The sequence below is a fragment of the Vidua chalybeata genome, chromosome 7 (genome assembly GCF_026979565.1).
Source record: "Vidua chalybeata isolate OUT-0048 chromosome 7, bVidCha1 merged haplotype, whole genome shotgun sequence".
Classification (NCBI taxonomy): Eukaryota; Metazoa; Chordata; class Aves; order Passeriformes; family Viduidae; genus Vidua; species Vidua chalybeata.
In genome coordinates, this window is record NC_071536.1 from 13,046,050 (window position 1) to 13,069,448 (window position 23,399).

Consider the following 23,399-nt stretch of genomic DNA (forward strand, 5'->3'; position numbering starts at 1 on the left):
CTAATCCTGCAGCCTCATACTTTCACATCAGTCTGACTGGGACACCTGGGAAGAGATGTGCCTGTGCTAATGGCATTGCACCGGTTGATACCAGCCGAGGCCTGGCCCTGGCATGCTCATCCGGGTGCAAAGGGAAAAGCGAGAAGAGATATCTTAGTCATGGCAAGGGAAATGTGATGCAACTGCTCTACAAGGAGATAGTTTAACAAACCCTGGCAGCATCTGCTTGCCCTGGTACCCAGTCCAACTTACAGTGCCGACAACCCACGATCAAAGGGCACCAGAGGGACCTTCATCCTGCAGCCTGGTGGCCAGATACAACCCTGGCAATGCAACTGATGGGACCATAGGGCCCTCTGAATTTGAGGGCAACAAAGACAACATATTTCTTCTATTACTGGAAGCCCCTCCCCATCCCCATCATCTTCAAATGAGCACACTCAGTTCTGCAATCCTTCCAAAAGCAGAAATGCAACTGTGCCCAGTGCCAGAGCAATTTTGGGGAAGCTCTGTGCCACACTAACCATTTAAGGTCAAACAGTTCATTAGCCAACCCAAACTAGCACTCAGAGAGGGCTCAGTTCACATCTCAGCCTGATTAAATGCCGTGATAGATGCCTTAGTAAGCGCACGTGGACTCCAGGGGACTGGATCAGCACTCAGAAGCCAGGCTCCTGTGCTCTGCCCACACAGGCACCGTGCACGTGCTCCTGATGCCGGCGGCTCCTGCTCGGGTATATTCCCACTCCTACTCCTTCCAACACCCTCATAAGCCGCACATCTTTCGCTGGCCATCCTCAGCCCCGGGAACTCGAGCACTAGAGGCTGGGGAGAGGCAGAGGGGTGCACACAGTGGGGGAAGGGCGAGGGTATGGGTGACCGGCAGGCACCGCCTGCGGGGCAGCCCCAGGCCGGGCCGCACCTCGCCCGGCGCCCACAGCCTGAGCGCGACCGCACCGCGCCGCCCCTCAGCGCACCGCGCTCTGCCACCACCGCGCGCCTCGCCGCCCTCTTATATAGCGCCCTAAAAATAGCTCGCCGCGCGCCGCCTCGAGAGCCTCGGGGAAGGGGCGGGAGCAGCGCTCCTGACCAATCGTCGCCGCTGCCGACTCTCCGGCCCCGCCCCCCGCTCCCCTCGCGGCTCCGCCATTGGGCCACAGCGTCTTCAGGCGCGCGGCGGGCCCGCCCCTCCCGCCCCGCCGTTTACCGTACATGGCCACGCGCTGCCGGAGTGGGGCCGCGCGGCTGCGCGCGCGGGGGGGCCGGGCCGGGCTTGCTGAGGGAGGGTGAGAGGGAAGCGGGGAGGGAAGCGGCGTGAGGGAGAGGGGGGGCGGGATGTGGGATGTGGTGTCCCGAAAATAAAGAGGGGAGGGGGCGGTGGGGAAGGCGGTCGCGAACGCGCATGGCCGCGGCGCGGGGCTGCGCGGAGCGCGGCGGGGACGTGCCCCGGTGCGGCGGCCGCGGGGTGCTCGGTGCGCGCCGGCGCCGCTCGTCCTCCTCGGCCCGGCCCCCGAACCTCGCCGTCCCTCCGCGCTGATCCTCTTTCTCTCTCTCTCTTTTTTTAAAGTGTGACTGAAACAAAACAAAGCCAAAGGGACGCTGGATCTATCATTGGTTGATTTTCCTCCTCCTTTTTTTTTTTATGACCAAAAACAACCCCCCACCCGAGCAAACAAACACACACAAAAGCAGAAAGAAAGGGTTTTGCTCAGCAGCAGCATGGATGTCTTGGCTAGTTATAGTATATTCCAGGAACTCCAGCTTGTCCACGACACCGGCTACTTCTCAGCTTTGCCATCCTTGGAGGAAAACTGGCAGCAGGTGAATCATTTAAATTACTCCTGTAAATCTCTTAAGCGCAGACAGTCGATGCATTGAGGCTGCATTTCTGACTTTATTTTATTTTTGTTCTTTAATTCAGGGTTGGGTTTTTTTGGTGGTTCTTTTTTGTGCCGCGTGGGTAGACCTTTAAATCTCTGTATTTTTTACCGTGACAAACTGAGCAGTCCATTCAAATCTGTCTGCCTTCAGTCCTTTCTGAGCACACCCAACAGTACCTGAGATCCGGTGGCATTCTTTAGGGTTTTGTTTTTATGATGGCTACTATTTATTTTATTTTTGAGCTTAGATTTTTTATTTTGTTTTGTTTTGTTCTTTTAAGCAAGCCTACTCACTTCTAGCCAGTGCTGACAACTGGCAGCTGGTGGAAATGGAATAGATCATTCTTATTTTCAGGTAATTAGTATATGTCAATAAAAATCGTAGCTTAAGTCGGAGGTGGAGGGTGGGCAGGTGTGTGGAAGCACTAGCAAAAGCTTTAAGGCTAAGTTCAGTAACTGGGAATGTGATCATTTTTCTTTTTTTTTTTTCTCTTTTTTTCTTGGAAGATGAGTAGAAACGCACACTTCTTGCTGTCTTGAAACAATGACGCCTTAGGCTGGTTCCAGTAAACCAGTGTGTTTTGAGGCACTGTAGGGTTAATATGCAGACAGAATAAAGATGGAAATCAATTAATATGAATGCATTAAAATGATGACTGGCAGCATGAATACAAGTGAGACCAAGGGGAAGAGTAGGTTACAGAGAAGAGCTGTATAAAATACACTATGAACCCAGTTGTTAAGTGTAAATAGTTATCAGCTGGGATATTGAGGGAAAAGGAAAGACAGCATTTCTTTTTACGACCAAATGTCGTGAGGTAGTCCTGTTTCTTGGTATGATTTTCTGGCAGAGATGATACACCAGGTGAAATTCTGGAAACTGGTGTCTCTTTAAAAGAAAAAAAAAAACATCTGCTGGTGGGTAGAAATAGTAGAGTGTGGCTGGGATGACATGTGGTGCTATTGCAGCGCACGGACCCGTGGCACTATCAGTGTGAGAATAATGAACCACAGGATTTCATCTTGCAGCCTTCACCTGAGTCTTGGCTAGTGTAAGAGTAGCCTGTTGGTTTTGGGGTATTCATTTAATTTTTCTTTAGGAGTGTGTATGGGTAGAAATGTGGATGGCAGAGCTTCTGGGGAGTACTCGGGCTGTAGCATTGTCAGCCAGCTGGACTGGGGCTGGATCTTCAAAGGTTTACCCATAGTAAAATCATTTTGGCTTCAGCTTTGTATATATGTGCACACAAAGCAGAGGTTCATTGTCAGCTACAGGGTGAACACATTCAGGGTTTATTTTGCAAAATGACCGAAGCAACTTTGCTTTATCTTCCAAGGGGGAGGGGATGCTTTTCGTTATTAATATTCAGCGCACACATCCATGATGGTCACATCTGCTTTCTTTTTATATTTTTAACTTGCTAATTAAACTGAAGAGGTTAATATAATTTAATTTTAAAAAATATTTCATAGCATTGTTGTTAGATTGGTTGCATATTACTAACAGTCCAAACAGTCCAAAGCGACATAGTGTGTTGACATAGCCAGCATGCTTCAGGCAGTGCTGCGAGTGATACTCTGTCTCCTTCTGCCTTCTTTTATGTGTGGAAGAGCAGCAGTTTGTTTTATACAGTAGCATGTACCTAACCAATCCCAGTGTTACCACTGCAGAATTTAAAGTCATGCTCCTGGTTAAACCCCATTGATTCTCCACATATGTTAAAAAAAGAAGCTGAAAATAATTTGCTACGTTTCCCCTTATTTCCTCTGAAATCCTGCAACCAGTGCCCAATGTTTCATAATGCATCCTGTATTTACGGTTTGTTCCCCTGTTGCTGCCTGGACTCTCCTTGCAAACAACAGGCAGCAAAACTGATGTGTCAGTGGTGGGAGCAGCTGAAGCTGGCTGTGCGGGGACCATGCTGTTACACACAAGCTTGGCAGACCCACTGACACAGAGACCCCAATTTAATTCTTCTAAATCACTTGCAATGTAATCAAATATTGGGGATCTACTTATTTTAGGCAAAATGTAGCAACTTTGAGACAAAGAATGTGTGTATTTCTAAAGTATCCTTTAAAACTAAGGGCCCTAGTTGAGACTCTGGGGAAGAGAGCTGACAGGGTAGTGACAGATTCCTATAGGATGTGTCAGAAGTCGGAAACAGCAGCTTTAATTTTGAGTAAAAACACTTGAACAAAGTTCTGCCTCTGCTCCAGTGGTGCTACAGAGGCTCCAGGGCAGTGCTTCTCCCAACAGCAGAGCAGTGCCCCAGGAGATTACTTCAGTATCTTAAAAAGGCATGGGTTGAGGGGGAAAATAAATGCGTGGGTTAAGAGGAAGCTTCTTTATCACATTGTGAGCTCCAGTTCTGTGATTAGCAGCTGCTAGTGTGTGATGTGCAGAGGTTAGTCAGTGCCAGGTGGTGCTCTGACAAACGATGCTTACCGTGATACTGTGAAAGATGCACCTGCCCCACTGAAAATCAGAGCAAGCCTTTTGGGGTGAAAGCATTGACACAGCCCTATCTTCCTTTTCTCCTGAGCCTGGAAAACAGTCTGGTAGCTGCTGGCTGAGGAATATACAGCTGGGCCAGTTGCTTGTATTTTGGATTGTGAAACACCCATCACTCACGGAGGGCACTGACAGCACAGGCAGGTTGGTAAATGCTTGCACACAGTCAGCTGATCTCCCGTTTTTCCTTCCCACTGCTAGAGGAACGTGAGCAAGTTTGGTATCTGTGCTTTTGACAATTAGTGTTGGAGTTGAATGAGTGCAACCCAGCAATATGTACAAAACAAACAGATTTTGTGTAGGAACAAATTGTCTCCTTTTGTGTAGTTTTCTGTTTTAGAAGGCAAGAATGCAAACAAAGAAACCCTTATTCCACCCTGGACATAGTTTGCATTGTGGAAGTGGAAATACCTGAAGTGGAAGCTGGAAATGAAACTGTGATGTATTTGATGTTTTTTTAAAACACATATTGGGAAAGGAGAGCTTGATTGTTAGGCAGGCAACAAAAGCTGAGCTCCTCTCTGAGCTTTGGGTGTACTCCTTCAGGCAAAACACTTTTGAAGAGGATTTTTCTTGGAGTGGGGAATTATCAGAATCTTAACGAGTAATCAATAGCACAATTTCATCAGGAGAGAGAACTTTGTTTATCTTTTCAGCAGTGTTTAGCCTCCATGGCACTGAGGAGGGATTAAAGGAAGAGGCGGGTTGTGTGCATTAGGAAATGAGTCGTTTGCTCTAAGTCAGCTGGCTGGTACCTCGTGTTTCTGCCTGGTGCTTCATCCTGACTCTGACTGAACCGTCCTAGTTCTCTCTGTCCCTGCGAGCTGACTCTGCAGTTCAGGACCAGGGCGGGGGGAGATTTCAGCACCTGCGTGGCTGCTGCGCTGCTGCAGGAGGACCTCTGGCCACATATGCTGTTGCTCTGGGGTGGCTGTCTCATGTGGCATCCCCGAGATTGGAACCAGACTGCTGGGAGAGGCAGCACCAGGCTGAAGAGCCCCTCATTACTCTGCAGAAGAAGGAAGTGGGTAGGAGGCTGTTTTTGAGGAAGATAACTCTGAGGAGCATAGCCTGTGCAGCTGCACATGGTCCCACTTTGTGTGCCAGGCTGCAGAAAGGGGGAGAGCAGAGCTGAGAATTTGGAAGGGGTGGACATGGGGCTTCACTCTGTTCTTCCTGCTGGGCCTTCACAATGTCATTTAGGGGATCACTGAAAGATCAGGGTGCAGAAGGCATCTTTTGTAATCAGATATGCCTCTTCCTAGGGGTGACTTTTTAGACATCCCTATTGTCCTTCTCCATAGGCCCCTTGGTGGACTCAGAACTCACTGTCTATTAACCAGGAGTGAAACAGGGGTCTGATCAGGACATTTTGGGGCTGTCTTCACATTCATGGGGAGTGTAGGGCAGTGTCTAGCACGGCAGATCCCATAATGTCAGAATATGGGAGCACAAAGAGCAGGTGGATGCACAGAGTCATCCTGTGTAGCTGATGCAGCTGTATAAAAACAGCAGGGCTTAGGTGCCAAAATCTGGTTTATTCTGGAGGAGATAGCCTTTCCCACATGTGTCAGCAGGCAGCACAGGTCTAATTGGCTGGCAGAAGTGGAAATGGCATTATATTGTTTGCTGATAACCATTGCCTGATAACATTTCCTTTTGCCTTGGCTGACCCAGCTGCTCTCAGCTGCAGCAAACAATGATCCTTTCAAGAAAGATGTACATTTCCTGTAAAGCGTAGGATCGAGGAAGCCTTTGTTTCTCTGTTGATCTTTTCATATAGTCTTCTTTGCCTGTTTTTAATCAATTCTTCAAGCCTCAGTTTCCCTCTTTCTGAAGTGACTGACAACATTAATTCTAAGGCCTAATGGTTTTTGTGGAGCTCAGAAGGCTGAGTTTTGACTCATCCTGGAAGAGGGCTTCGAGATCCCTGTGCTGTATGAGAGCAGAGTATCCCAAGGTGACTAATCTAGTAGAATTCTTGTATCTTAATGCTGACTTTTGCTTGGCAGATGGGGTCATTTTCAGGCCTATAGGAAAAATTTCCACTCCTACTGGAAAGGAATAAATCACACTGAAGAACATTCCTGCCTCCCCATCGTCTTCATTGTTCTAATTTAATGGCATAGTTGGCCACTACATAAACTAAACCATCTCTTTTAATATTGCTATTTCATCTTGGTTGCAGTCACAGTGTAACACATTTCTTAAGTGCTTATAGTACATCATGCCTCTTGGGAATAACTTTCAGAAATGGTTGACTTCCAAGAACAGCCACATGTGTAATGCAGTGTATTTCGGACTCTGAATGCTGCTCCATTTATACCTGCAGTCCCTCTGCTTGCTCCATGTGCTGAAAGCATGCTCCTGTCGCCTTACAGAAAGAGATGGACAAAGAGAGGAAAGACAAACTTGAAACTGCTATCTCTGTTACATGATTTCTTAATTATAGAATCTGTTGTTAAAAGTGATTATTTCTTGACATTCTGAAAGCATAGAGTCCTGAAATGCATATTGCAGGTCTTAAAATAGCAGATTATGTGAATGACTTGTATCAAGTGATTTTGAAATGGGGTAAATACCTTTAAGCAATGCACAATCATAATGTGGGTACTCAGCTAGAAAATATTTTCTCTTACTTGTTTGGGATGCTTAAATCTACCCTTCCTCAAGCCTGTACAGTTCTGTATGTCCTACTGAATAGGCAATGCATAAATTAGAATAGGCTACATGAAAATCATGATACATAGCTAGTCTGCAGCGTGACACTTCCATGTAGAAATGGCAGAAGGTTTTCAGTTCCAGACAGTAATTTCATACTTAAGCTTTCCAGGGTTGAGGCAAATGGTATCTTCTGGGTATTGTTGGGGGATTTTTGAGGCTTTGTCAAATGATTCTCCTCTGAGAAGCATTCAGTGTATTGCTTCTCCATTCTGAGTTAGGAAACATTATAGGGAAGCAAGAAGGAAGCTGCTTCTCTTTGATTCTAGCTGCATGTGAACGACCTTGATTGCAATTGTCCTAATGAAACAAAGGGATTTTGCTCACTGACTGAGCAATACTGCTGTTTAGTACATTAAGCAATGGGTTAGTAGTACACCTCATCTCCTATCAAGTTTGTCACATTTTGAAGAGGGGAAGAAAAATTGTAGACTTTAGATCATCATGATTAAAACCTCACTAAAAGTTATGCCCAGGAATTGGTAATTGATGGTGGTTTTCTTTTTTGATGCTAAACTTGAAGTTTTGGAGAGATAATAAAAGTGTTTTCAAGAGCAGTGCTGAGTTCCTCTTTCTGCTTCCCTGGACTCTCAAGTGCCTCCTGTTCATTCCCTACATTTACAATGTCCCCACAGTTTCCAAACTCCTGGCAGCACTCAGGAGCTGGGAGTGCCATTTTTGTGGTGCCTTTTAGATTGATGTTGCAGGAATCACTCACCTGAATTACTGAATTTCTTCTCCTCCATGTCCTTTTTGTACTATGGGTGCTTCTGCCTTTGTCAAAATTAGTGTGGATTCACTCAAACTAGAGTTCAGCGGATTCTGAACAAACAAACCTGCCAGGAAAAGAGCCTCCTCCCAACATTGCTAGTGTGAGTTAAAAAATCATGCCTGGTTCCAAAGACACTGAGATGGTCTTTAAAGTCACAGACCTTTTATTTTTTAATTTGATACTCTTTATACTTTCTTTGCATTTGAGCCACTGAAGATTTGTTTTGTTGTCTTTTGTTATTAAAAAAAAAATCCCAAACAACCTGGGTTTTCTAACTCTTACTTGATTCCAGCAGCACTGAGAAAATTAAAGTGGCATTTATAGGTGTGTACCTCAGAAAAAGCTCATGTATTGCTTTGGTCACCAGGCTGTTTTACCATTCCTGCTCTGGCAGCAGCTGGTGAGGAAGACTGCTTGGCTGCTCAGGTTATTAGGCTGCCTGTGAGAGCAAGCTGCCTGTGAGTTCACGTTTCAGCCTTTATGCTCAAAGATAGTTAGACATCTTGGATTTAATCAGGACACCAAACCTTTGCTTCTCAGTTCTTCAGTTACAAGATGCTTTGGCAGCTCTTGTGTTCTGATCTGCTGCTCTGGGGATTCCTGTTGCGGGTTCGTGGTGCTTAGGCACAGTGGCCGTGGCAGGGGAGAGTTGTGTGAAGCCGTGGGGACATGGGCAGTCAGCCCCTCTGGAGCTGCAGGCCCAGATCCTGCCACACCAGCCGCCAGGACAGCTCCTGTGCAGAGAAGCTGTCGGTGGGATGGGGCATTGCCTCTATGAAAAAATCAAAAGATTCTGAAAGGTAAGTTTAAATGCTCCTTCCCAGAGGTCTGGGCTGTCTTTGTGGCAACCTGTGTATGGCACTGATTTGACCCTTCTCAAGTTTTTAATAGGGGTTGGAGTTGAGTGTAGGATGGTTGGGCAGAAGGCATTTAATTAGTTTTTTCCTTTTAAAGGTTTAATATACCAACTCTGATTTATTAAGCTGCTCTGAAGCTGTTAATCCTTTTGAAGTAGGTACCCATCCACTCCCTGTTCTTGCATGTGAGGGATCCTTTCCAATACAAAGCATTTCCACTCAGTGCAACTGTGTATTCATTACATGTGTCTCTTTTCAGAGGACTGTTAAGAGGTGTGTAATGTACTGTACAATACACACCAGAGTCCCAGTTGTTTACGCAGGGATGTTTACGTCATTTATGCTTGCTGAAGGCCCACCAGCCATACTTAAGTGTCATACTGGTTTTGAACACGATGCTTACAGGCACTGTGTCACATGTCCTAATCCTCTTGTTATTTCCCAGCATTGTGGACTTGAGTGCAAAGCTGGAGTTTAAATCATACATGGGGTCAACAGCTCATACTCTACAAGGGATAGAGAAGTAGACAGTGACACAGGCAAGCTTGAGAGACAGTGATTTATGGGAAAGGATGCGAAGGAGAAGGACACTGGCTTGTGAGAGGCTCTTCTGAGACATTCCAATTAGAGTCTTGATTTACAAATCCTGCCCTTTAAACCTGTAGCCTCAGAAGGTCTGTTTTAAGGGGATGCTGACATAGGGTTGATGTTTGACCGTAAAGGACCTTTGTAAGGTAGCATATTCTGACAGAAACTGCAATGAATGGAAGGATCTCCACCTAGATAATCCAAAAAGCCCTGGAAACAGGGTTTGTGTTTTTTGGACAGGATCATCTGGCCTACCTTCTGCCTTTGCAGCTTTGTCACTGCAAGTCACTTTACCACTGAAGTGACTGGGAATCACAGTGAAAATAAATGTTTATTTAGGTTGTGCAGTGAGGAAAAAGGCATGTGTCAGAACAAGTAAGTTAGATTTTAAAAATGCTTTCACTACTAATAGGCTACTATGGTGTTAAGCATTTGGTTTTAATCCTGACTCTTGAGTGGGCAAAGTCCACTTCCATGCATAACGAAAGTTCTTGGGTTTTGAACATTTGCAATTTCTGCTGACTTGCCTTGCTCCAGCCCAGGAGGGGAATCAGCGTTGTGCTGAATTGCTTTGTGCTGGTGGGGGTGAAGTAAGGACTGCCTTTAATTGCCTGCCTTTGCTTTTCACCAGGGCTGGTTGGAAAACAAAGGTTCTAGTGACCAAAGGCCATGGTGAAAATTGTTCACTGGGTGGCAGAGTAGAAGAGGGTGAGAGGTGCTCCTGTCTGGTTGCTTTTTACACCCAAAACACACATCACAGCACTTAGGTGTGAGACCCAGATTTGAGTCACTGCATTGTGTGATTCAAGTCTGCCCTTACAGATTACATCTTGGATGTGTGACATGTCAGTGGATAACATGTTGACTCCAGAATGAATATATATTCCAATAAAAGACTGGGCAAAAAAGTATTTCTTTTCTGAGAACATTTGGTCGAAATCTTTCAATGAGTTGTGCTTATTAGAATTTCCTGAGGGTCTGGCACTTTTCAGTGTGAGAGACTTAGTTTGGGTGACATCTTCCACTTTGTTGTCAATTTTAGCTTTTCATTTCAGGTCTTGCACCCCTAAAAGTTGATTAATTTTCCCCAGCTATTACCAGTTTGGTTAGTCAAAGGTATCCAGACTCTCTGCATCCTGTGACTGTTGCATATTTGGAGAACTGCATCCACAACACTACACATGATGCTGTGAGCAGTGTCTGGATACTTCTGGTTTCTTACCTGGGTGCCTGCTCTCCCTTCCTCAGGGCAGGGCCGTGGCAACGCCTGTTGATACACAAGATGCACAAAAGCAGTGCAGTCACACGTGTTCCTTGTCTCCTGGCAGCTTCTGGTCTCTCCTGTCTCCTTTGCTCAGCTGCTGCCAGTGAGGTGCTGTGCTGGTTTGGAGTCAGTGCACTCGCCCTGCCTTGGCACCTCTGGCTTATTGCTGGATTCTGGATCTGAGGTGCCCACATCCCTGGGCACAGGGTGGGCTGAGTGGCTCAGGGGCTTTGTTCTTGTCCTGTGGCTGTGCAGCGGTTTGAAGTGTGCCAGGCCTGCAGAGCTTGCTGCCTGCTTCAAGCTGGTGAAAAGTACTAAATAATTCTTGTTGGGGTTTTGTTTTTTCTTTTCTTTCTTTTGGCCTTCCCTGTGAGCCTGGAAAATTTGTGCTGCTTTGAAGAAAACATTTCGCTCATCTGCAACCTAGTACAGCTGCTGTGTGAGTAATTAAGTATGGAAAGGAGGAAGGCAGAGGGGAGAAGAAAGATGGGATCTAGTGTTTCATATGGAAAGCATCAGGCCAGAAGTGGCTTTGTTTCTGACACGTGGACGGTGGAGAGGCTGCATTTGCTGCACAATGGAAAGTCAGTGCCAGTGGAAAAAGCCTCCCTCATTAGTGTCTAGATTGGATGGGGATGAACTTCAATGTCTCTTGTTTTTATTTTAAAATTTGTCTGCATTTTAAGGTAATAAAGGGGAAGCAAAGAGCACTGGACTGATTTGAGAATACAGTCAGTTTGGGTAAAATACCTCTTTTCTGGCTCCATCTGATGCTGCTGTCCCAGTTCATTCTGATGGTGTCACAGTCCTCCGCTAATTGTTCATAAGCTGTGCCAGCACCTCAGAGTGGTTGATCATCTGAAGGTTGCTGTACATCAGATCCTTACCAAGGTATGTGTTTCTTCTATTTGCTTTTGCATTTTGATCTCTCAGAGTAGTGTTGAATTATGTTAGTGGGTTTTCCTGCACAATTGAGGAAACTGGGAGCTTGCCTTTGGTGCTGAGAAAGGTGGTTCTGATGTAAGCAAAAGTCTCTGTGAGTTGGGGTTCTAAGAAACGTGCGAAAAGGGCAGGGGGGTTCAAGTCAAATAGGGAGAGTAAGGCATGTTTCTGTCTGGTCAGACCAGAGAAAGAAAGCATTTAGAGTTTTGGAGGTCTCCAGTATCTTGGAGGACAAGACAGACTGCTTTAAATGATGTGACCCAGTGGAAGAACTCATAAGGTGCTTTTCTTTCAGGGTTGAGAATTTCAGGGCAAGTGGATGTCACCTGGACAAGTTTCTTACTTTCTACTACAGGGAAACAGTGTAGGCTTCTCTTACTGGTACTTCTCTTACCTCTCCTGTGTTTTTAAGGTGCAAAGAAAGATTCTTGTAGGCTGTGTTTGAAAATGGAAGAACCTGGTTTCACCTGAGAGGCATTTTTAGAGGGAAGGAGTCAGTTAAGGTCAGTGGGAGCTTTGGTGCTGTTACATTGATTACAGATTGAAACCTTCCAGACAAAGGCTAAAATACCTGTCTCCAGTGCCTCCTGGATGAAGCTGTGTGCTTGAATAAAATCTGGGGTGATTTGGGGGTTTAAAAGGTAGTATGAAGGCCTTGGCACCACACTGTACTTCTGAGCTAGCTGCAAAGCTCATGCTTTCTCTTCAGTCAGCCTTGATTTCCTGCTCACTCAAGACACTTTTCTGTTTTCTGGGAGTGATTCCTTTATTAATCTTTCTTGGATGCTGGCAAAGAAGTGTCAGGGTGCCCAGTTTAAATGCTCTTTACTGAGTGTGCCTAACTTGTCTTGGGCTTTCTGAGTTGTGGAGGTTTGTTTAAAACATGAATAAACCCCAGAAGTTTGAGGGAGAACAGAAGAATTCCAGTGCAGAGTTGCTTTCTGGTATAAGAGACTTGGTAGACAGGTGACTGTCTGGGTGACTTCCCAGCATTGTTTCTGAGTGCTGAGAAGAATGCCACTAGGTGCAGACAGCTCTACAAAGACTGCACTGGGATTTCTTTTTCTCACATGAGAAGTGCATTTCTTATGAGAATTACATTTGAGGGAGAGCAAGGGAAGCATGGTGTGGGTGGCTTCTTACTCCCAAATACCTCTAGTGTATCTGGTTCCAAGTCCTGAGTGCCCTAGCTGCACACTGAGTGGATGCTCTAAGTTGAAGGCTTCTCCTCACTGGGACTGTCTCATGAATTTTTTCATGCAGCAAGAGCTATGCCATATACCATTCAGTCAGTTTTGTTTGAGTAAGCTTCATCTCTGGTCAGGTGATATTCCAGTATGGTGTAAGATGGGAATTTCTGTCTCATTTCCATTTCTTTAAGTAGAAAAGGTCAAGGAGATCTTTGGCATTCAGTTGTGAATAGTTTTTCTCTTTGTAAATGGAAAGAATAGTATCCCCATCACATTGGGGATTTCAGATCCCCAGATTTCAGTCAGTGAGTGCAGATCAGCCAAAGTTACAGTGAATTTACACTGGCCCAGTGTCCACAAAGTCACTTGACACCTTTCAGGAGAATAGATCATATAAATCCCAGATCTCGTCAGGATGTGGACTAACTATCAGGATGTGGGCAGAAAACAACACACCCATGTTAATGATTTGATTAAAACAATCTTGCTGCTCTATAGCTCTCATAAATATATTTGCACTGGTGTTGGGGAGGAGATATTCTCAAGTGCTGTAATGAGAGAGTACATTTTTTAAAAAATATTGCACAACAGGCCACTAAGTTGTGCTGTAGCTATATTGACTTACTCTGTTTTATAGTGAGCATGGCCTTAGGCATCCTATAAATACCATTTCTACCCTGACCTTCAGCTAATAAATAATTGAAACTGTACAGAAAGAAATTTTCTTTCCATGAAGGAATGAGAGGTCCTGAGGTGCCTCTATAAAACTGAAGGTGAAGCATGATTTGTTTTCACTGGTTTTATAAATGAAGAAAATGTGGGTGTGGGAGGGAACTAGAAAATGTCTCTAAGAGCTAAATGTGGCCTCCCCAACAGTGCAAGGTAGGATAATGTCTGGTGTAGGCACAGCTTCCCCCAGGACAGTCATACCCATCTGTGAAATGATGACAGGTGAGAGAAGTCTCTTGAAAGTTTCAATGCATGGATAGAAGGAAGGTTCCCATTCTGATTTTTTCCCATTCTGAAGATTCCCAGACTTTCATATCTAACAGTGGAAACCAACCTGAAGGTGGTTATAAATGAGTGTTCAAGGGAGCTCTTTGTGCACTTAAGTGAACTGTCATCCAGAGGTGAGACTAAATTATCAGAGTGGCCTTTTTTGACACTAAAATCCACTTCTGCACACAAGTCCTTTTTGAGGCCTTTTTGCTCTGTTTTAATGATGAATTGCTGCAGTATAAATGTGAGTCATGAAGGGTCCCTCTGTGTGCACACATGGATTGCCAGACACATTTCATTTTGAGAATTCCTCACAGGTGTACTGTGTGTCAGGTTGGAAACGTGTCTAAGAGGAGAGACCAGGTTCATAGAAGTGGGGTCTTCCTCCTCCTCTGGCTGGAATCCAACGTGAGTCTGTGTCATGTTGTGTCATGTTATGTTATATCATGGGGGAAAAAGACACATTTGCACTGCAGCTTGGTCTCTAAGGTTAGAGAAGGGTCAGAGAAGACCTTGTGTTCAGCAGGTGGGTTTTACTGACTAATTTTGAAGGCAAATGAGATTGAAGAGCAGGGTACACATGATGAAAAGCATTTTTGGTCTCTGTCTTCATCCAGCAGCAATAAACTGCATATAAGCAGATCTCGCCCAGAAAAAAACCAAGCAAATTCTGGAAATTGGCACTGTTAGATCATGAAAATCTGCCCAGGTACCATTTCTTAATGTATGCCTCAGTGGTGCTTTCCATTGTTCTTTGAAATCCACCTGGTGTGAAGCCTTGTATTCCTTAAAAGCCCGTGCTAAAACCTAATTTAGGGGAGGAATATATAATACACTCTTGTCTTTTGCTGCCCTAGTCTTCTCCTTCCCATATTCTCTCTGTTCTCCATGAGCAAGTCAGTTGCTTTGTTTGGATTCACTGTGTTGATAGTTGCACAAAGCTGTGATGCTTTTCCTCATCTTCATCTATATTACCCATTTAATGGATTTTTTATCTAAATGTGAAATAAGGCCCCTGCTCATTGACTGGAGATTACAACTCTGCAGAACAGATGTGATAAATAGTAATAAAGGTGCATGTCCCTTTGAGTTTTGTCATACTTTCTATCTTTCTGTTCCCTTCAGTTTTCTTATGTATCAGATGCTTAGAATGTGTCCTCGAAGCTATATTGGTCTTCTCTGTGTCTTATCTGTTCCAGGACTCTTTTCAGCCATCTTGGATCTCTGCTTTGTGTTAGGTGTGCACGTTGTGTTGCTGTTTCTTTCATAAATGCATTAATTTGTGTTTTTCCAAATTCAGTCTCAAGGATTTAGTTCCTGCCCTATGTGGTTTTCTTTATAAACCGCCTCTTTCTGCTGGCATCACAGAAAAATGTAGTATTTCCTCCTTAAGCCCTTTTCCCTGCTTTTCTTCATAATCAGAGCTTTTTATGAGTTTCCTTAGTTTTCCAATTTGTTTTTATTAAGCATGTTTTTATAACAAGGGCTGTGATCCATCAGAGTAAAGAGAAACAAAAAAATGATGCCAAATTTGCGTTTGTTTGTTTAATGAAACAGACTTTAAATGGGATGAAGTCAAATTGGTGTTGATGACTTGACTTGATGGTAGTTGGTTCTAAGTGCTGGCTTTTGAGAGTGAGTCATGAAAGATCTCAGCATTTCAAAGAGCCTAAAAGCACAAATATAACTGTAGGGTGGTATTAGTATTGGGAAAAGCTGTTAGGGGTGCTGTGCATTGTTGACCTTTGTTTGGGAAAAAATATCTGTGTGCTGGTTAGTTAAACTCCACTGGCTTTGTGGTTGATGGATGTGAAACAGTGTTTAGCCTGGACCATAGTTGAAGAGTAAAGCTCTCTTGAATTTGGGTGCCCACCCAGCACACCTTTACCCTTCTCTTCACAGAATCACAGAGTGGGTAAGGTTAGAAGGGACCATAGTCTGTCATCTGGTCTAATCCAGGGTCATCCTGGAGCACTTAGCACAGGACTGTGTCCAGGTGGTCCTTGAATATCTCCAGTGAGGGAGACTCCACAACCTTGAGCTCCCTCAGCCTTTCCTCATACAAGAGATGCTCCAGTTCCTTGATCATCTTTGTTGCCATCCTCTGGACTGGCTCCAGGAGCTCCGTGTCTCTCTTGTGCTGAGGAGCCCAGAACTGGACACAGCACTCCAGATGTGCCTCACCAGGGCTGAGCAGTGGGGCAGGATTTCCTCCCTCCACCTGCTGGCAATGCTCTTCCCAATGCACCCCAGGATCCCATTGGCCTTCTTGGCCACAGGGGCTCACTGATGGCTCAGGAACAGCTTATTGTTCACCAGGACCCCCAGGTCCTTTCCCACAGAGCTGCTCCAGCAGCCCAGTCCCAGCCTGTGCTGGTGCATGGGATTGTTTCTCCCTAGGTGCAGGACCTTGCCTTTGTTGAATTTCTGATTGTTCTTCACTGCCCACCTCTCCAGCCTGTCCAGGTTCTTCCAAGGGCTGCACAGCTCTTCAGAAAGGGAGTTGCTCCAATGTGGGCAGGGAGCAGCCTGCCTGAAATGCTGTGTGGTCAGTAGTGGGGTCCCACTGTTGCCCCTCTGGAGGGTCCCCCCTCTCTGCCACTATCCAATGTAGTGGCCTTGAGCAGTGTGGTTCCCTGCACTCTGGCCATGCACCTTAAAAAAGGATTTGCCAAAGCCCCTCACATAAGGCAGAGGAGCCTGCCTGAGCCAGGGGAGGGATAGAAGGGGGACACACAAACCTCAGCTGCTGTAGGTGCTCTCCATTTGCTTGTTGGGACATCGTGGACTCTGGGCCTTCCTGCTGTGTTGTTTGTCCACTGTGCTGCTTAACCATCTCTGCTCCTTTGAGTCAGCATGGGCTGCTTGCATGACAAAGAAATATTTTCCTGGCATTTCAGAAGATGGGTGATTCCCTTTCTCTCCTGTGTGGAGGGAAGCTGCTGGCTCCATGCATGGTCTGCTGGGGTTATAACAAAACAGTGGGGCCTCATCAAATAGCAGTGAGGCACACAGCTGGCTGCAGGCAGCGGGGCTCTCTGGGTTCTTGCTTGGTTCTGCCTCTGTGAAAACTTTTCTCAGAAACTAATCTACCTCTCCTTTATTCTAAAAGCTCTTAAGCTGTGGGTGTCTGTGAGGGATTTTTGTGTGGAACATCAGGACTGTAAAAAAACCAGGTCCCAAACCATGTACCATTGCTAATGATTCTACAAGCCACTAAAAAGCCAAATGTTTTAACAGAAATTGAGGAGTGAAAACAAAGGACCTGCTACAATGAGACATCATGTGGCACCATCATTATGACTTGGTCATGTGATTGCACTGGTCTACATCCTGGGTGTATTTTTTCATCTAATGACTTCCTGAAAGTTGAATATGCAGAAAATTCACTGTCCTCCCAGATGCTAGTCAGAACAAAAGTGGAAGTTCAGAAATAAAATGTAAATGACAAAACTGTGGGAAAGCAGTACTCTCTGCCTAACTCTTACTTCAGTTCTAGAACTGTGCTGGCAAGTTTGAGCAGTCTGTAGCAGCAAAAATCCTTCACAGTACCCCAATAAGTCAGAGAACCTGGCATCTACAGTCTTGGAAGCAAAACTTGCAAGTTGACTTTTTGAAGATTAAATTTTCCAAGAGCAACGACAGAGCTGTTTCAGCAGAGAAAAATGCATGCCCTTTCATCCAAGACCTGGAGGTTTAGAGCATTCAGATATCTGTTTGATTTGATGGTTGGGCTTTGAACAGATAGGATGCTTCACAGCCATTGTCCTCAGAAAGCAGAGAAGCTGTAGCATGCTGATTTTACAGGCTGGGAAACTGGGACACCCAACCTCTCAGTTGTTGGAGAGACAAAGTCAAGAGCAGAGCTTGAAAAGGATAGCAGCTCCCTGATCTCCATTTTAATTAAATTATTTCTGCAATTGTCTTCCCTGGCAGTTTGACTGGTGGAATGTGGTCTAGCAGAGGAATTTTTGGCTGCAAAGTTTACAGGAATATTTTTCTGGGCCAAATCCTTGCCCAGGGTAAATTAAGATGACTCCACTAGCTATGATTATGGCAACAGCTATTTACTCCTCCCTCTGAGAATCTGTCCCTGCTGTGCAGACAGTGGGCAGTGTCATATAAGTTGTTCTTTTTAATTTTAGTCTGTCTAGACACTTCTGCAGCACCCCTTTCTAGAGGAACTTTGTGCCAGTAGCTCTGAAGCAGCGCCACACTTCTCTGGTGAGAAACACCAGGCACAATGTGGAGGTGGCCTGGTGTGCTCAAACTCAGCATTTTTAATCTTCATGGTATAGGGTTTGGATTTGATGGTCTCAGTGTTTTTTGGTAGAGAGGTGGCAGAAGGAAAGAACAGCAGGATTTGTTCCTGGTGAAGAGAGAGTGAGTCTGTTGTTTTCTGGTTTTGAGGATGTGTTGTTTTGTCCCAGATGAGTGCTGGAGAAAGGTGGCTGGTGCAGATGCACCATTCCTGTGGGAGGTTTTTTTCCCAGCAGTTCGTTACACTTCTCTTTGTGGGTAAGGAGGTCTTTTTCGTGGTTTAAAACGCTATTTCCTTTTGTTTATTATTAGTCAGTTCTTCCTCCCATGCTATTACTACCACTTAGCCTTTAGCTTCTCTGCTACAGTTTGAGTCACCTGGCATATAGGGATGGTACCTGTCTAGCTTTCTGCAAACTTGTCACCAGGCACACACAGGACCTAGTTTTTACAAAATTTGCAGGTATATTGGCTGTGGTTAAACAGGTGATAGGCTAAGACTGTTTTTCTTTGCTTTCCCATTCTCTTGCCATTCCCAAATTACCAGAACTGTCTGTAAATGTGTTTTTCAAGAGCCAAACACAGTAGGGCCATGACTCTGGCTGGGGCTCAGGAGCAGCAGCAAGATGTATGTGTATGTATCTATATATATAGAGATATGCCTTTTTGCTACTAATACTTCTGCTTAAATCCAAATGCACTTAGTTACTAATTCTCATAATAATTTTTAAAAATTTGCTACCCATTAAGTCCTACCTTCTGTTGTTAACCACCTACATTTGTGTCTATACCCAGCCCCCACAATGGAGAGTATTCATGGCTGCAGAAACAAAAGCCTGAAGGTAGAGATCCTAAGTTGTTAAAAACAAAATTTCTTTTTGAGAAAACCATAAAGCACATACTATTTCTAGGATTCCACCCGAGCTTGATGAATACTAGTGAAGCAGAAAAGCAAAAAAAGCAGCTCCCAAAAAAGCAGCTTCCATGAAAATGGGTAAGAGATTCTTTGTGCAGGCTTAATGATTTTGAGAGAGACGTTTCCCCTGTGAATTGTTGTAGGAGTTTGCACCCCTTCCCCCACTCTCAGCAGAGGCAAGAACATATGACTATCCTCATGTAAGGCAGCGCAGTGTTAATAATGCTGCTGTATTGATCAAATTGGGTTGCTTTGTCACCAGGGACATCTGGGAGGATTTATTCTGGCTCCTAAGGCTGTGCCTCCTAAAGTGCACTTTTCAGGCCTTTCACTAGGCAAAGGGTGTGCTGTGCTTGTTGTCTAAGCCTGCAGGAGCAATATTTTCAAAAGATTTCATGGTGTCCCATCATCCACTGCCTCTATCACGGCTTCTCACAGGGCTCCCACTTCACTCCCACTCACAGCTGGATGTGGCTCAAGTTCAAAATTGCATTGTGGCAATATCCAGTTGTTTGCCCTTGGAGAGGTCCTGGAGGAGCAGCCACTGATTGCTGGAATGTGGATAAACACAGTGTGATGGGAACAGGAGAGGCTTCCTCTTTGCTTAGAAAGTGAGCAAAACCTCAGTAAAAAACCACCACAGAAAGGAAAACATGTGCAGGATGGTTTTATTTCTCCTCCTGTGCCCTCAGCTGATATTCATGACCTTGTTAAAAAGATCAGACTGCTTCAGAGACTGCACGTGGTCATTTTTAAGTGTAGGTAGAAGCTGAATGTGGCTTTTATTTTTCCATCTGATAAATTGCCAGTTGCAGGTTTTACTTACAGAACACTCATGAGTAGTCTGAGAAGAACAAGATCACCTTGATATTATATTTATGAGTAAAAATGGTATGAGACAAAGAAAGCTCTTAGCTCACATGTAAAGAGGACTTTTAATGCAGTTTTTGCTTCCAGGAATGCATCATTACTCGTAGCAGAGAAGAGACACATTAGCAAGCTTGACAGGAGGACTGAAATGCCTAGGGGTACTCAGGGGCTTGGAGGAGCAATTTGATATCATGCTTCTTTGACAGGTGTTGGGAGCTTGATGCTGGGTAGTGATGGGACATCTGCAGAGCAGGGAAGGGTTAGAGACACTTGAAATGGAGGAAATCCCTTGAAGCTGTGGTGATGGTCAGAGCACCTCCAGGGTGCTCTGAGCAGAGCCCATGTGTTCAGAATTGCTGCCATGTATCCTGCAGGGGCTCAGAGTGACAACCAGGTCACAATGCGTGCCTGGAAAATTATCCTGAATGCATAGGCTGTCAGTAGTGCTGGCTATAGCTAAAGAAACATAGTTTGAGTGTGTTTCTGTCTCTCTCTGAGTCCTAGTTCCTGGACTACAGGATCTGAAGCTGATCCGTCCAGCAGCCTAGGCCACCACAAGGCATTTGGGCTTTCCCTTGAGCTCTAATATCATGCAGCTGCTTGGGAAGTGCAACTGCTTGGGGAGCTAAGCACCTGGGAAGCAGAGCTGGTTGGAGGTGAAGCAACAGAGTACTCCCAGGAATGTTCCTGTGAAGCAAAGACTCAGTCTCTGGTCTCACATGTGGCTCCTCTCCCGCCATAAAGGCTACCTTTGTATGTTTATAACCAAAATAAAATTGCAGTTCCTGAAAGCTGTAATTTGTACTTGGAGGAACATAATGTTTATGTTTTCAATTGCAGGAATTGTACCAAAGCATGGGGACAGAGGTCTGCAGTGTTTGGGGGTGACAAGAGCTGGCTGCAGACTTCACATTTGAAGGCTACTAAAAACAGCTTTAGTTAAACAGTGTTAATGATAAACAAAATGCCAGGAAGCATCATTGGCTGTACCATGAGAGGAGCCCTCTCCTGCAGCTGGAGAGAGAGGCTATCCTTCCTCATTTCCCGCCCATCCCCTTCCTGCAAACCATGCCAAGGAACCTGGCTGTAGTCTTCCCAGCTGTGACATTGGAGACTTCCATCACATCTCAGAAAGACAATAGAGGGAAGGAGTGATATAAAGCCAACCCACTAAGGCAGGCTTATCTTGGGAGATGCTGTATGGACTTAAGTAGACTAGAAAAGGGAAACTGGGGAAAATGGGACATTTTAAATGTCTGAGTTGGAAATATGCCAGATAACACATCCACTGCTGGGCTTATAATGATTACAATATGATTCCTCTTTTCCTTGTTGGCAAGTGGGCTTTGTTTGTTTCCTTTTTGGAGTGTGGTGGGGGACTGCAGTTCCCTGCAATGCATTTTCAGTAGTGAGCTGGAGCTCTCTATGGTGGTTTAGTGGGTAATGCTGTAGTGCTGTAAACATGATATCTTCCAATTCCTGGCATCATCATCTGGTCCTTTTCCCCTTAGGGAAAGATGCAATGCTGAGTTTCATTTGGTTTGCTCAAGGAGGATACTTAAGGATGGGGCTGGAAAGCTGAAAGCCTCACAGAGAACCTCTCAGTAGTGTGGGTGCAGGCAGAAGGGATGCCAAGAGCCTTGCCAGTGGAGAGATGCCTTCCTGTGGTATTATCTCTGCAAGGTGTTGCTGAGTGTTGTGCTCAGTGATGCACCTGGAATTAATTTGGTGGACCCTCCCAAATAATTTTAGGGCAAAAGTTGCTAACACAAATGAGTCAGGGTCTGGTGTTTTCCACAGTATTCTCCAATACATTTCCAAGGACATTTTGCTAGAAGAAACAGAAGGTTTAAAAGAGAGCCCGAAAAGGGACAGTGACTTGCCTTGACTATGAAGCTCCTGCCCAAGTAAAGAGTGTTGCTGAGGAAATGCAGTATGAATAAACAAGGGAACGAAAGAGTGCTGATAGAGGAAGAGAGGTTGAAAATCAGAGCCTCTCTGAGGTCCTGGAGGCAAACAGGTTTCTGAGAAGGGCTTAAACAGGTCCTGTTCCATCCCTGTCCTTCCGGAAGAGTAGAGCTTTTCCTAACCTGTTCCTTCTGATGCTTTGTCACAACACCCAGCTTCTGTTTTTCACCAGCCTACTTAGAGTAACAAAGTACCAACTTTTGGGCTTTTCTGCATTGTGGACTCTGTGGACTGCTGCAGCATGCAGATCCTATGAAATTATGTCATGATGACTTACCATACAGTGACAAAAGACAGGCTTGTGCATAGGAACATCTTGAATTAACCCTAGTGGTTTCTTGGATGCTGGGAAGTCATCCTATCTTCCAGGAATGCCAAAACATTGCATTCCTTCTAGACTATTTTCTGGCTGGTTTGCTATTAATAACTTTGTCCTGAAGTAGCACTTTCATATTGCAGCATATTAAAATCATAACAACTGGGTGGGTGTCCATAGTCAACAGACTGAAGAAAGTGAGCCAGTGTGTGAGCTGTGGTTGTGTCAATTGGCTCACAGAGGTGTGCTGACTCCGAGCAGCTAGGGTCTGGCCTGCTGAGCTTTCTCCAGTCAGCAAATGGCAGGGCTCTTAATGGGATCTCCTGCCTTCCTGTGCCATGTGCAGCCAGTATCGTACAGCCTGCTGGGAGCTGACATGAGGCTGAGCTGTGATCCTTTCACAGAGAGTGAGCAGTGCCTCGTCCAGTTCTGACAGTGCACCTTGTGCTGCTAATGATATCCACAAAAGGCTGTGCCAGATCTCCTCTCTTTTTTTGGATCTAATGCATTTTGGGGATACACATCTCAGATGCCTGTGAGTGGCTGCCTGGGTTGCTGCTGAGCATTTGAGCCAATACTGGCTCTTTACCAGTGTGCTCTCACAGATTGCTGTTAAAGAGGGCCATGCTGCTTTTATCAGGGTGTGTCACAGCCTGAATCCACTGCCTGTGAGATATTGAGGCTGATCAAAATCCCCGGTGGCTAAGGGTTTTGGAACAAGAGCCTTGGCAGAAGAGTGTAGAAATGAAAAGCAATGGAAAAACACCTTTGATTGTAATGTAGTATCCTTTGGAAGGCACCAGGCTTTAAAGTGAGATGCACATTTACCTGCAATGGGACATTCAGACATGGAGGCTGTTGTTTTTGTGGACAGATGATGAAAACTCTTGCCTAGAAGGGCAGAAACCAGTTTGTGAATACCTCATGTAGAGGACCCAAACTTTAAAAAAAGAGAGAGAGACAAGAAACAAATCCAAGCATCAGGATGTCTGAGAGTTGTTGTTTTTAAATTCTTCCTATTTTTCCATTTAGGTCACACTATCCCTAATAAAGCAGACAAGCTTTGTAATAGAAAATAACCATCTCCAGCCATCAAAAAAACATGTTGGATTCTTTTTAATGTAAGCCACAGAGTTAAGTGGTGCTAATCAAGAGCAGCATTTCATGGATTTTGAGTGTTGGCAAGGTCCCAAGCTGATGTAAACAGGAACCATGAAATCGGGGCTGCTCTGTGCTGATTTACCCCGACTGAGAATCCGGTTGTGCTTCCCATCACTTTGTTTCTAGTCTGATTTTTTTTTTTCTTGGTGCAACAGCAAAACTCAGGTCTGTTGTCTTCTC

General features: G+C 45.1%; 1 protein-coding gene across 4 annotated transcripts in view; it reads left to right on the forward strand.

The window, feature by feature from the left end:
* The first annotated feature begins 1,220 nt into the window (after nucleotides 1-1,220).
* The window catches only part of KLF7 (KLF transcription factor 7), a 59,111-nt gene continuing 36,932 nt past the window's right edge, over nucleotides 1,221-23,399 (forward strand). For 3 of the 4 annotated variants that reach the window (XR_008431904.1, XM_053948133.1, XM_053948132.1), the window contains exons 1-2: nucleotides 1,221-1,286; nucleotides 1,568-1,821. Coding sequence is in view for 2 of the 4 variants with exons in the window: in XM_053948133.1 (XP_053804108.1) it covers nucleotides 1,720-1,821 (102 nt within the window). In the remaining 2 variants the exon portion in view is untranslated. Of the gene's footprint in view, nucleotides 1,287-1,567; nucleotides 1,822-2,161; nucleotides 2,236-2,387; nucleotides 2,494-23,399 lie in introns of those variants that run through there. The other variant, XR_008431905.1, reaches the window with a different exon arrangement.